Source organism: Heliangelus exortis, chromosome 6 (assembly GCF_036169615.1).
Source record: "Heliangelus exortis chromosome 6, bHelExo1.hap1, whole genome shotgun sequence".
In the NCBI taxonomy this organism is placed as follows: Eukaryota; Metazoa; Chordata; class Aves; order Apodiformes; family Trochilidae; genus Heliangelus; species Heliangelus exortis.
Window position 1 is genome coordinate 30489518 of NC_092427.1, and position 13475 is coordinate 30502992.

Here is a 13475-nt window from a genome sequence, read left to right on the forward strand (position 1 = left end):
GTCTGTCATTAATACAATCAATGAATTAAAGTGAAAACACTTGTGGCAGCTTTATGGCCTCCTTTGACGTTCAAAATTCAATCTGTAAAATAATATACAACTGTTTGGCCACTGTAAAAAGCAAGTACTTGGCATGTCCTACCAAGCTGCAGCCTACAAATTGATGGGCACTATACTCACAACTTCTTGAAACCAATCTGAATTTAAAACAATAAATTAAAATAAAAGAAAATATCAGATTTTTTATGAAAGCCAGAGTAATGGCATTCAAACTCAAAAAATCAAAACTTAAAAATTCAGCAACGAGAGGTTCTTTGGGGAAGGACAGCAGTTCACAAATCTGTGAAGATGATTTAGACAACTTGGAAGAAAAGGAGCATGCATGGGTAAAGCAAAACAAGGTTCCCCTTCATTTGCTGCTGAATTCAGCAAGAACACAGCCTGACAAACCCCTCCTGGGTCAGTGTTGCCCACTGCTAAAAACAAACATTTGACAATTTACCTCAGTGAGGAAAGTCTTTCTTCCAAAATATCCAGTCCAACAAAAAATTTGACTGATTGGAAAAACAATTAACTCTTTGGCACAAGAAAGTAAAGACAATGAATGGGCAACCACAACTCACTTAGGATCAGCCACTATTTTAAAATAATCTCATCTACAGGTGAACAAGTCATTGGGAACACCAAAAAGAATTACTTCTTTTTCCACAAAGACATCCAAGACCTAACATATCACTGCCAAGCTAACAATGACAAACTCTTTTTTTTATGGACCCCAAGAAAGAAACCAGAAGTAGAACTGAATAAATCATTATAATCATTATAAATCAAGAGTATTTTCCTACATAAAATATACCAATAGAAGAAATAAGCCCATTCTTATTACTGAAGTTATTAAAACCTGTACTGTAAAGCATTAACAATACTATATAACTGTTTGCACAGACCATTTATCAGTCCTTTTTTTGCTGAAGAAAATTGTGCCAGTCTTATTTTAATGACCTTTTTTACATTCCAACAACCTTTTTTACATTTTAATGAATATTCATAATTGAAGTATTATATAAACATTGTGTACATTTCTGCAGTCACTGTGAAATTAAAAATTTGAGATGCAAAGATGAAAGCATAGCAGAATAGTAGTTTCTGAATTACAGTTTTTGAATGAGATCAATCATAATCCTCTAAATTTTTTTCATTTCACATCCATAGAACAGCACTTCCAGGAGTGAATAAAATTCACTGTTTCTTGTGTCAAGGAAATAAAATTCTTATTAGTCTAAAAAAATTTAGAAATAAAAGCACAAACTAAGTTCATAATTTAGAACTATTATTATTTGCACTCTTACAACAAGCACGTTATCTAATTAGTCATAAGGACTACACTGCAATAGCTCAGTAATTTCTGTGAACAATCAGGGGAATTAGAAACTAGAGAAAATAAGTAAATTACACTGCCAAATATCTATTTGTTTGCAATCGAGCCAATAAATAAGTTTATTAATTACATGTGTACTGACCTAGCTCTTGAATCAGACTGTCATGACCTAGGACCCCTTCATGACAGAACCTACATTCACCCAGACCAAAAATACAGTCCTCGTGCCAAAAGGTTCACATAATTTTTTGCCTAAACAAATAAACAAAACAAACAGCTTTTGGTGGCTCGTTTGCAGCAACTTATCCATTCTGCAATTAACTACTGCACTTACTCTCACATGATACTGAACACAAAACAGATTAACCCAATTTTATCAATGGTAAACCTACCTTGCATTTATGTAAGGTAGCACATGGAAGTAAGGAACTGGAAGAGAAGGTGATGCCACCTAATACGCAGCAGGTTTTTTGTACAGCCATCTTTTGTAAGCAAGTCGTGGGAGAACAGATAGATACAACCACAGATACATGAAATTATTAATAACTTCTGACAGATGCCACATTTATCAATTTTAATTGTCGAAGCATCACCAAGAACCGGTTTTGTAGAGATTACCTTTTTTCTAATATTGTCATTGAAACACTACTCAGAATTTTAATATGACAAGTTGCTCTAAATAGCAGCCTACTTCTGTAATAATAATGTCTAGATCAAAAAAAAAAAAAAAAGAAAAAAAAACTTGTTCTTCAGAACAAGAACACTACTTTCCCACCAGACTCTCTCTACCCTGGAGGCTTCATCAAAACCTTTGTGTTGAACTACCCAAGATATGAAGTGGTACTACTGTGCACGAGACTGGATTGTGCACATTAGAGTCATTCATACAAATAAACAACAGTCAAACAAACAAACAAAAATCTACTCAAGTTTTATCCATTAACACAATTCACTAAATGTCTTCGCTTCAGTATTTCCATATTTTTATGTGACAAATTTTTTAAAAGTTCTATATGTTCCCTCTAGCTTAACTATTTTCAGACATACATACACTAACTAGTTTCATATTTATGGAGAAACTGAAAGAGGTGAGTAAGGTTGCTCTGGGATTTGGGAATTTTTTGGATGTAATGCATTAGGGCTTACAAACTACAATCCTATTACCATGGGTATCTCAGTGTAACAGTTAATGGGAACATGGTTCTTGCAGCAGAAGCTAACCCAAGACAACACCTTCATCATGGGTATAGGGGTGATACTCAGTTCCCAGTCCAATACTCATTTCTCTTTTGCTCCACAAATCTGATTCTGTTGACTGCATGACATGTTAGTGCATGGATAGTCTTCAGTGACTTAAGATTTTGCAGGGCAAAAAAGTCTTAGCTGCTCCTTTATTTTTGCCCAAATGTGACCAACATAAGAAGCACTGGACAGAGAAGTAGAATAGAAGTTCACAAATATTTAGTGGAAAGTTACTTGGATTTTGTACATTTATTTCTTAAGTTTCTCTTCGATGGGTTTTCTTCACTCCTGAGGTAACTGCAGTTGTCTGTTGCTCTGGGCAGTACTGACTTGCATTTAAAAACCTCTTACCTACTCTTAGTTGGTAAACTATGGCTAGGTGAATCGAAGAAAATTTTCATGTATTTGCAGGCCAAAATAAATCAATTCAGATATATCTGACAGAGTCCTACACTTTTAGGTAAGATGAAGTGAAACAAACAGAAATTATGGAAACAACAGAGAACTGAAAAATATTTCATCCTCTCTAAAATTTACTATGGCTTTTTCTTTAAGTTACTTTAAGTGTTTTAACCATTTTTTCCAATGTAATTTTACAGCAAAGTCCTGTGAGCTACATGAGGTTTCAGTGGGTACCCCATAGCATGCTTTTTCTTAATCCATTCCCCTACAAGATGAGGACTGTGGAGTGCTTATTCCAAAAGCAAGAGACAGATTTGATTTTAATGAAGAAAGCTGGATGAATAGCTACAGAAAAAAATTTCCTTAAAAGGAAAATGGTGAAGATAAGCATGAAGGCTTCTGCACTGCTTAACACTATTTTTGAGAGCATGTTCACCTATTCAGGATTAATCCAGACACCTCTCCCAAAAAAAATATATGGAATTCACCTATTATTAGAATATTCGAACATGAGAACATTCTCAGATGAGTATTAAACTCAGCTTTATTACTGCCTTTACAGGTTGCAAGAACACTAGTGGACATAGTGAAGTATTCCACTATAACACAATCATTAAGAGGAAAACAAAGTAGAAGCTTTCTAAAAGATAATTATATAGTCAGTCAGTTCTTACATTCAAGCATTTCTATCTCCTCTTCAAATAAAGGGAAAGAATGGCAGTAATTTTAGGAGATGGGCAATATGATTTACAACCTAAATTAGGAAATTTTCTGTTAAGAGAAGTATATTAAAGCCTTGTAGTGTGTAAACACAGCAGACTTGTAGAGACTCCCCAGATGTTTGTATTGGTGATGATTCTTAGAGAAAATATACAAGTTTCAAACAAAGAAGCAGAGGCCTCAAAAGAACTGGAAAGTGTAGGTTGTTTCTGAGGATAGCATTAAGAGAGCTGGCAGCAACTCCTGCATAGATTTTGGGGTGAGGGGGCTTAGGAAAAACACTACTTTTATAAATTCTCTTAATATGCCAAGTATAGAATATCCCTCTGTTGGCACAATAATGTACTCTTCTGGGACACTCCAATTCTATTTCAGCACTTCCATAAATAGGTCACAAAAATGTAAAAGAAATTTTTAAAGCATTCTGATTTTTCTGAAAAACAATAAAAGTTATCCACATTTTCATGAAAACAAAGGTAGAAGAATGCCCACTTTTCCACAGGCAATATGAAATTATATTTTTTGTTAAATTCTCTATGCTATAGGGCAAACCACTAAAATATAACCTCCTCTTCATTAAGAATTTTCAGATCATAAACTTTCAGCATTTTCAATTTTGCAGCAATACACTTGTGATGCTGGTAGTGCAATCTCAAAAGAGTGTTCTGTGTTCTTAGGATATTGTATCAAACTTAGCCATTTCCCACGTGAACAGAACAAATGAGAAATTTTTAATAGGGACAATAGTGGCTCAACCACTTCTGTATGGCTATTTAGCAGTGCACCTATAACCTGAATCTTTAATTACAAAGTGAAGAACAAATATGCAGAGTAAATGAGTAGCTAATACTTGCCATTGCAATTCTCTCCATTTTCATCACTTACTTGCAGTTCAAATGAAAATTATCAACTTCCTACCTTTATCAGAGCACATAAATTATGGATTTAGCTAAAAGCTCAAGACTCACTTTTGTTTTACAGCTGTTGTAATAGGCTTTGTCTTATGAGATAAGCAGATTAAATAATTAAGCAGGAATGAGAATGATGTCTTTAATTCTACAGAGCTGGGCCTTGAAAAAAGATGCTCATTTCTAGATCTGGAGTTCAACTTTATTTGAATGTTGCATGGGAATTTTGGCAACTTCCTCAAGCTAATTTTAGATATCATTATGCTGCTTAATTCCAAATAGAAATCTTTCATACTTTTCTGTATGTTTTCAGTATACATTAAAAAAAAAAAAAAAAACCAAAACAAAAAAATCTGAATTAAAGGAAATGGGTTGTTATTTTTCTTAGTTGAATTTTAATAATACAACTGCTAGGGCTCCTGTTTGGCTCTTGTGAAACTATCAAAGACACAGATGGATGGATGTTAAAAGCAAAATTCTTCTACATAAATACACTCTGGCACAAATTTATCAGTTGCATCTTTAGGCCAACCAGATCTTATCCTGGACACAATCTTATCCTGGAATTGTGGGGGGGGGGTTTGTGCTTCATTTTACAACAGAAGTCTAGCTTTACAAAATGAAGTCATTCCATTTTAGTATTCAGAAGCTTGATGTTCCAGTCCACTAACAACATAGAGAATATTTTTTTTTCTAGATCTTAACAAATACTGAGCACATCAAAATCATGCAGTCTGTCTTTATTTCTAATTGCTATTCTACAATCATAAATCAAATTATTCAAATTTACCAGTAGCGTTTTCCTGAACCTCAAAATTAAAATGCTTGAGAAAGAAGCACAAACATGAAGTTACTTTTCTTTCCCTGTAGATTCTATTCTTATTCTATTCTATATAATGAAAAAATATGAAAATTACTAGTCAGTACTAATTAAAAAATCTAAAGCCCTTATGAGTTGATACACAATCTCCCCGACTGTACCTTTATTTCCTATTGTTGGTTACAACATTATAAAGACATTTGACATCACACAAGCACCACAGAGTTTTCCATGTTTCACTGAGGATTTGACATGAAATCACATTCTTGCTGATAAGCTGCTTACTTCTGAAATAAACTCTTGTACATATTCATATGATAAAAAGGAAGTTTATATGTACATATGATCTTCTACTTCAGAAATTACATGGGATTTTTCTACTGAATTTAATTACATAGTTTGCCAGACTGATTGCAATTCAAGTATCTATTTTCTATTTTTGCCAAAATCTAATAGCAGGGTTTGGGATTTTTTTCCATCCTTACATAGTTCCGATCACTACATAAGACAGAATTTAATGCAATCTTTAGTGAAGGATACCTGGAACAATTCCTCAGAGCGGTGGCTTCAGGTCAGTTTTTAATTAATTTGTAGCATTTTGACTACTTTTAATACAAGTGTCCATAAAAAAAATGCAAATTATCCTCATCCCTATCAAAAACCAAAATAAACGTGCAATACTTTCTGGCATTTTTCAGTGGGACAGCTACAAAGTTATTGCTCCCAGTAAAGCCCCAGTGACAGACTCCAACAAGACTCCACAAAGGTTTAAAAATCTATATTTAAGACTAGCATTTTGCAGATATGAATTCATAAATAATGTTACTTTTTTGGTCTGGTTTTAAAACCTGCTTTCAATCACAAAATTAGATTAATAGGAGGCATCTAACTTTTTAATATGTAAATGTAAATATTTATAGTAGATTCAAAATTCAGGTGGACTTAACTGAAGGTATTAACATTTGTAATCCAGATTAGCTGCTCCTTTCTCTTCAAACAGACTAAAGTGAGCCCTTGTCACAGAATTACAGAACTGGAACAGATCTCATGAGGTCTTCTAGTCCATCACTCAGCCCTAAAGCAACAATAACTGTGTATGAGCCTTTCCTATCAGATATTCATCTTACTTGTTCTTATAGATGGATAACAGAGATTCCACAAATATACTGGACAACCTGTTCCACTGCATCATTATCTTTAGCATCAGACAGGGTTTTTTAACATCTTTTTAATATTGCCTATAAACCTTTCTTTTTTTCCTATTCAGTGGAGATTAAAAAAAAAAAACACAAAAACTGTTCTTCTTTGCTGCAGCAGCTTTTTGCATAATAAATGTCTTCATTTCCTTCAAATCTTTTTTCAATATTTTTTAGGCCAATGCTGATTTTTGTTGTTCTTCTCGAATTGCTCTACAACTGCTATTCTTTTTTTGCAACACATCATGTTGTATTGTATTCATTAGCTAGTACCTTAAAATGCCAAACACTTCCTACTGCACCTTGAAGCCTTCATTTCTCCTAAACTGGATAATGTGTCCAGTTCTTTGCAGTGAATTCCTGCTCTGTTTGATTAAAATTGAGAGCTTGTAAATCTTGACATATCCTTCAAATCTCCACTGAATTCTGAAACCTATTTGTAAGCAACTTCACAATACATTGTAACTACCTAATTAACAAAGTGGAAAAGTTCCAGGGAATGGCCAGGGAAATCAGAAAAGATGTGGAAAAATCAGAATTCAAGAACCTGATTTGCACTGGCTGCACAAGGGCAAGAGCTGGATTTCCTCCTTCTGTTCCTCCACTTTTTTCCCCGTGCCACAACCAAAGCAGGGCTTCCCCACGCAACTTAATCAGCTCCCTTTTCCTGTCAAACCCCCGTCAGCTGCAACGCCCTCAATTCTCCACATTTGCACAAATCTCTCCACATGCTCAATTTTAGCCTCATTTCACCCTGTAACTTCTTTTTTTTTTTTTCCCCCAAGACACTTCCTTCCTTCCATTTTTAGCTATTGCCTTTATCTATGGCAACTTTCACCTTGTCTATCCTAATCAACAACCTTGTAGAAGTGGGGTGGATTTTAGTCATCCTTAAGTATGCAAGGCTTATTTTTCAATTTATGGAGGATAATAACTATTTTTATGGATAACTTTTAAACTTAATCAAATTATTTTGAACACATTCAGTTCTCCACTAATTTGGACAACATAAAAATGGCATCAGTATTGCAAAGGGTATCACAATGGCATGATTCTTAAAAAGTCTGGGGTTTTTACAAGGCCTTAACATATATGTCAGTGTATTACAGAAACAAAAGGAAGATGTTATGCCTATGGTTTTCTCTTCTCATATCAGAAACACAAGTAATTGTTCAAGATGATTTACAGTGGATTAAGTTTTCCTTCACCTACTTAAATCTTCTCATCCACTGAGGTTGTAAACATTACTTAAGATATTAAAAGATGATAGTGGAAATATTTTCGTTTAGAATTTACTCTATTATTTTTTCAAAGAAAAGTAGAAAGGGAGGATGCAGTTATTAGCGGAGGAAATCGAAAACATTTATTCAACAAGTAGAAACAGTGGGAAGAACTCAAACCAGACACAGATGTATTAAAGTGGGATGATTTCTGCACAGTATCCATACTTTGCCTTACTTCTGCACAAATGTGTCAGGCTGCTAATTCTTCTTTAACAGTAACATCACAGAATACCATATGAACCAGAGAAATCTTTCTTAATCATGACACTGACAAATATGAAGGGGAAGGGACAGGGTTTTTTAAAAGAAATATGTACCCCTGATGGGTCATTTCATTCTAGCATTTTCCTGGAAAAATGTTTCTTTTTTTCTTTTCACTCAGAAATAAGGCAATAAAAGAGAAAATACTCAAAGTAGCAATCCAGCCCTAAATTTATACTTATAATTAGATCTCAGAGTTTTATTTTCAATGGTGCCATTATCTCAGTGCTCCTGTCTTGAAAATATAATACCACCACTGTATTTCTCCAAAAGAATTGCAACATTTCTGCCTTCTCTATAAACTTGCTGTAACTGCTGCTATAATGCTGAATATGGTGAAGAGAATGGGGAATTAGTACTGTTATACAAACCGTGGGGTCAAACTCTACCATTCGTTCTCATAATGAGCAATATATTTCATCTGCAAGTCTCGCTGGAGGTCCCACTCAGCTCCAACAAAAGCAAAAGAATTTGGCCTGTTGCTGTGAGCAGCTTCCCACACTCACCTGCTACTTCAAAAATAGTTACTACCCAAGATCTCGCTATACTGTTCTCCCACATACAGAGGCCTAAGTAGTAATAACTGTGTGCCATTTGCAGCAGAGACAAGAGTACTCAACACAAACAGTATCTACCCAGTGCATACATCATATGCATGCACATATATTTATGTAGACACATCTATCAGCAATGTCATGCTTTGAGGTCTAGTATCTACCAGATTTTTTAAATAAACAAACAAAATAATAATTAATAATAAGAAGAAGAATAAACAAAAACAAACGAAAAAACAGCTTTTGAATTTTAAGACTGAATGAGGAAGGCAAGACAATATGACCTTAGGGTCAGCTTGGCTCTACATACGTGGGTTTTACTGTTACCTCCAGAAAACACAAGAAAACACCATGCTAAGTACAAACATAGTTACTAAAATACCTGTACTTTGTCTATATATGTTCCTTTTATCTGAAACATCAAAACTGTCAGATAGGAACCCTGTTTTGAAAGCCAATTTTGACTTGCATACATGAAAGACCCAAAATGGACAGAAACAAATACTCCAAGAATAACTCATACTAAAAATACATTGCCTTAAGTGACATTTTGCAAAATTATTTACATGCAATGAGGTATACAGACAAACTAACAATATCTGGTCCTTTGACTAGAAATCAATAAGACCTTTGTAGACAATATCTGCAGATTTTTTTTCTCCCATTCTGTAAACAAATGAGGACTCCTCAGTGATCTTTCAATTACTCAGAACCATTTTAAAACACTCTGAATAATCCTACTGAAAAAATATACGTGATGACTGATAAATAAAACATTAGATGACACAGAAAGGATACAAGTTTACATTTTGTTACCATATTAATGTATGTATTGAACTATAAAAATGAGACTATATTTTCAACGGCAGTTTGAACAGACTGTTTCCAGCTGAACTATTTCTTTTCCATCTATTTCTACAATATTGCACTTATATTGCACAATTTACAATAGATTTCTATTAATTTTCACGTAAAGCTGCCCACCCTGGAAGAAAAAAAAAAAAAAAAAAAAAAAAAAGCAGTAGTCTAACTGCTAACAGAGGTGCTGCTGTTGTATAAAAACTATTTCTGAAAGAGTTTGTGAACAGACTGATAAGAAAAATATTTAACACCTCAAAACCAAATCAATAAGACCTTTGTAGACAATATCTGCAGATTTTTTTTCTCCCATTCTGTAAACAAATGATGACTCCTTAGTGATCTTTCAATTACTCAATGGTGTATTTTACCATTTTGCAGACGCTAAGGATTGGGGTTTTTCATTAAAAGCTTGTATGAAAAAATCACTAACAACATTTGACTAGCACTATAGTAAAAATAGATTTCACTTTGTACAGACTGTGGTATTTTGGTGGGAAATTATATTGAGGCTTCCCAATCTCTGCACACCATTAGAAGGTAAAATTAATCAAGGACATTGTTCCTATTTTTTTACTATCATGTAACAGATTATGTGTTACAGTTTCACAAAGAAAAAGATTAACACTGTTGCATATACAAAAGCCATTAGGCTAAACACTTGGAAACAAGCTCTTCCAGGTGACAGCCTTTGTCTTCTGTGTGTTGTCCCACACACTTGGGGACACTTGGGAATAGAACTGAATTCATTTTACAGCTTGTATTCCTGTTCCATTTGTTTCCAGGCAAGATGAGGACTGATCCTTAAAGCAGAAGCAGTCTAAAGATACTGCTATGCCACAGTGTTACCTGCGGGCCAACAGAGCCGAAGTCAGGACTGATTCCTGCTTCTTAAAACTCTGCGTGACTCCAAGTACAAGCCTCATACCACGCAAAAGCCCCTTCTGCCTTACCACGTGTAGGGCTCTAGACATCATCCAGGCTGAGAGCTCTAGAGCACATATGCACATTTCATTGCTTGATGCCTAGAGAAAATGCCACTAGGACAGAGAAATCTGAAGACTGAAGAAGCAATGCCTTTACCACTGTTGTGCCAGGAAAGCAACAGTGCACAGGCCCTCTCAGAAACAGGAGTAAGAGAGGACTGAGGCAGAAGACACACCGCAATAAATATTCACAGAGCATAGAAGTCTCCATTCCCTATGTGAAGCAAATACAACAGCTGCTGAACTAGTCAGCTGTAGTAAATGGAGGTGGGAACCCGGCCATCAACATACTGAGTAACAGCACTGACAGGGAGCTGCAGCTCTGCAGACAGGTGCTGCACCAGGGCAAGGCTCTGCTAGGCAGGGCTGCAGAGAGAAGCAGGAACTATTCTCCCCTCACTGATGCACAAGAAATACTTAATACCTTCTTTGGTCCTTTTAACCAGAGGAACAGACATTTTTTCTGTGCACAGCCCTGGAGGAATAAAACTTAAAACCAGACAGCTGAAGGCAATCCTGTACGTTCCACCTTCCAAAAGCTGAATCCTCTGACTCCCTGCCAGCGGCCATCTCACAACCAGAGACAACACGCATTGACAAAACGAGACCAGCACATTGGCTAGGAAGGTAGGAGCAAAAGCAAGACTGCCACTGACTGCAGACTACTGCACTGGTGTGAAACACTGAGGACTAAGTCTTCCACAGAACTGGTGATCATGAATTACAGATGGAAACTAGATTTACATTTATGTCTCTAAGGAAAGGAACTAATCCAGTGTCAGAAACTCCAAGAAAATCAACCAACAGGAATCAGGATGCACAAAAGGTATCCAGTGAACAACAGGAAAAACTGCCCCTGCGACAAGGAGAAAGGAGATGCCAGAGATAACCTCACACTCTGTAGCAAGCTGCCACCTGTTTGCAAAACAGACCATGTCAACAGATGATGGGAACAGACCCTATGAAAACTGGGCTTGCCACAAGTGTATCTCGTCAACCTGCGGCAGCTGAGACTTGTCTCTTTCAAGCTTTGTCAACGTTGTGCAGCTTGTGGTGCTAGCATAGAGCCATTTTCAGAAGACAGCAAAGCCTCTGCAGACCTATGTGGTGTGTTCACAGGGATGCGTATGCAGTCAGACACTCATGCATGCACACAAGAGACTTTTCCCTGCCCCAGACAGACTGATTTCCAATACACGTCAGTAACCTCCATTCACAAACAGAATCCCGGTATGAGATCAAGACTGATACCCACACATGCACCTTGTGTTTGCAAACCCTGTGTCTGGGGGACACCACGCAGGAAAGCGGGTGCCCCCTGATCTAACACTGTTAGAAGTCTCCCACCAACTGACCCTTCTCACACTTGCTGGGGAAATGCTGCCCAGCCGTAGCTGTGCAATCACACTGTGCTCAAGAGGCACGGGTGCACTGCATGCCCCCGTCCCCAGACGACAATAACCCCACAGATTACCAGCTCCATGTCTGAGCGCGAGAAACTGCGACACCGCGCCACGAAGCAGAGACCAGGATCCGGAGGGAGACAGATGCTGGCGTGCAAGTGCCAGATAGTGCCAGATCTCCGCAGATTCCTCTGCGGCCCGCAAGCAAGGAGGGCCAGGGACCTGCAGAGGCAGCCCCAGAGCGGGATCCCCACAGAGCAGCCCACAGGTGCTCGCTCCCCAGCACTGCCCCACCGCCAGAAAGCGGAGGGACAAGGAGAAGCCTGAAAAAGGAGATACCGAAGGCAGGAGGGTGCGGGGAAAGGGGGTACCGAGGGGAAAGGGATGCCTGAAGCGGGGGGAGCCGGAGGGCAGGGTGCTTGCCCCGGCGGGACGCACACACGTACACACAGGCACAAACGCACACCGCTCCATCTCCGAGTGCCCTAGAGCCCAGGCAGCCCCGTGGCCGCCGCCAGCCACATCGCCCGACACCGGAGCGAGCCCAGGCGCCGAGAAACCGCAGGCGGGTAGGAAAGCGGCCCCCCCGAGCCCCCTCCCCAGCTGCCTCCCCGAGGAGCGCCTCGCACCCCCCCGCGGACGGGGCCGCGCTGCGGCAGCCGTACCGTGGGAAGCAGCGGCTCCATCTGCGCCCCTTGATCCTGGGTCTCCATGCGGCGGCGGGGCCGCGGCTGCGCCCTCCCCGCCGCCCGCCCGCGCTCCCCGGGCCCTGCTGGAGCCGCCGGGCTGCGCTGGGTTGCGCTGGGCTCCGCGCTCCGCCGCGCGCCCTCCGCGGATCAGGTGGCGCGGAGGCAGGAAGCGCGCGCCAGTCACATGGGTCCGCGCAGCGCCGGCCCCAGCGCCGGGGGGAGGCAGGAGACGGATCCACCTGCGGGATGCGGCCGGATCCCGACGCCGCCCCCCCTACCCCGGCCCTGGCCATCGGTTCCTCCACACCGCTCCTTTCCTCTGGCGGGCTCTGCCCAGTCTCCGCGGCCGAGCTGGGAGCGGGCTCCCTGATCCAAGGGGAAGAAACAGGGAGCGAAGGAACCGGCTCTTAAACAGAGTCCCCCGGGTACCAATAGACACCTCGAGACCCGGCTCAGGAGTTTAGCGCTCTGTGTCGCAGGCTTCAGCCACAGACCCCTCAGGACGGTTGCTTCAGTGCAGTATTGGGTCAAGATGCACTGTGGTTTGGTCACTGAAAAAAAGTGATCTTCTCTCTGGTCGGTCCTGCCAGGCTTTGACCAGGCTTAGACACGGGTAACACCTCCAAAATAGAGGTCTGCCCCATCCTCCACCATAATAACCCCACCATTCCCCTTTACCTGCAAGTTATAAACATGTATCTGATTACCATATCCTTCTGGATTCAGCTGACTTAATGAGTCTTACCCCCTTTTTCACCCAATATTATCATTCAAG

The 13475-nt window shown here is 39.2% G+C and overlaps 1 protein-coding gene across 4 annotated transcripts in view; it reads right to left on the reverse strand.

Annotated features, from left to right (window-relative positions):
• Nucleotides 1–12877, reverse strand: part of SLC4A10 (solute carrier family 4 member 10) — a 142800-nt gene extending 129923 nt beyond the window's left edge. For 3 of the 4 annotated variants that reach the window (XM_071747516.1, XM_071747518.1, XM_071747525.1), the window contains exon 1: nucleotides 12677–12862. In XM_071747516.1, the coding sequence (XP_071603617.1) occupies nucleotides 12677–12724 (48 nt within the window). In that variant the 5' untranslated portion in view covers nucleotides 12725–12862. Of the gene's footprint in view, nucleotides 1–12676 lie in introns of all 4 variants that reach the window. The other variant, XM_071747527.1, reaches the window with a different exon arrangement.
• Between the last annotated feature and the right edge of the window lie 598 nt (nucleotides 12878–13475).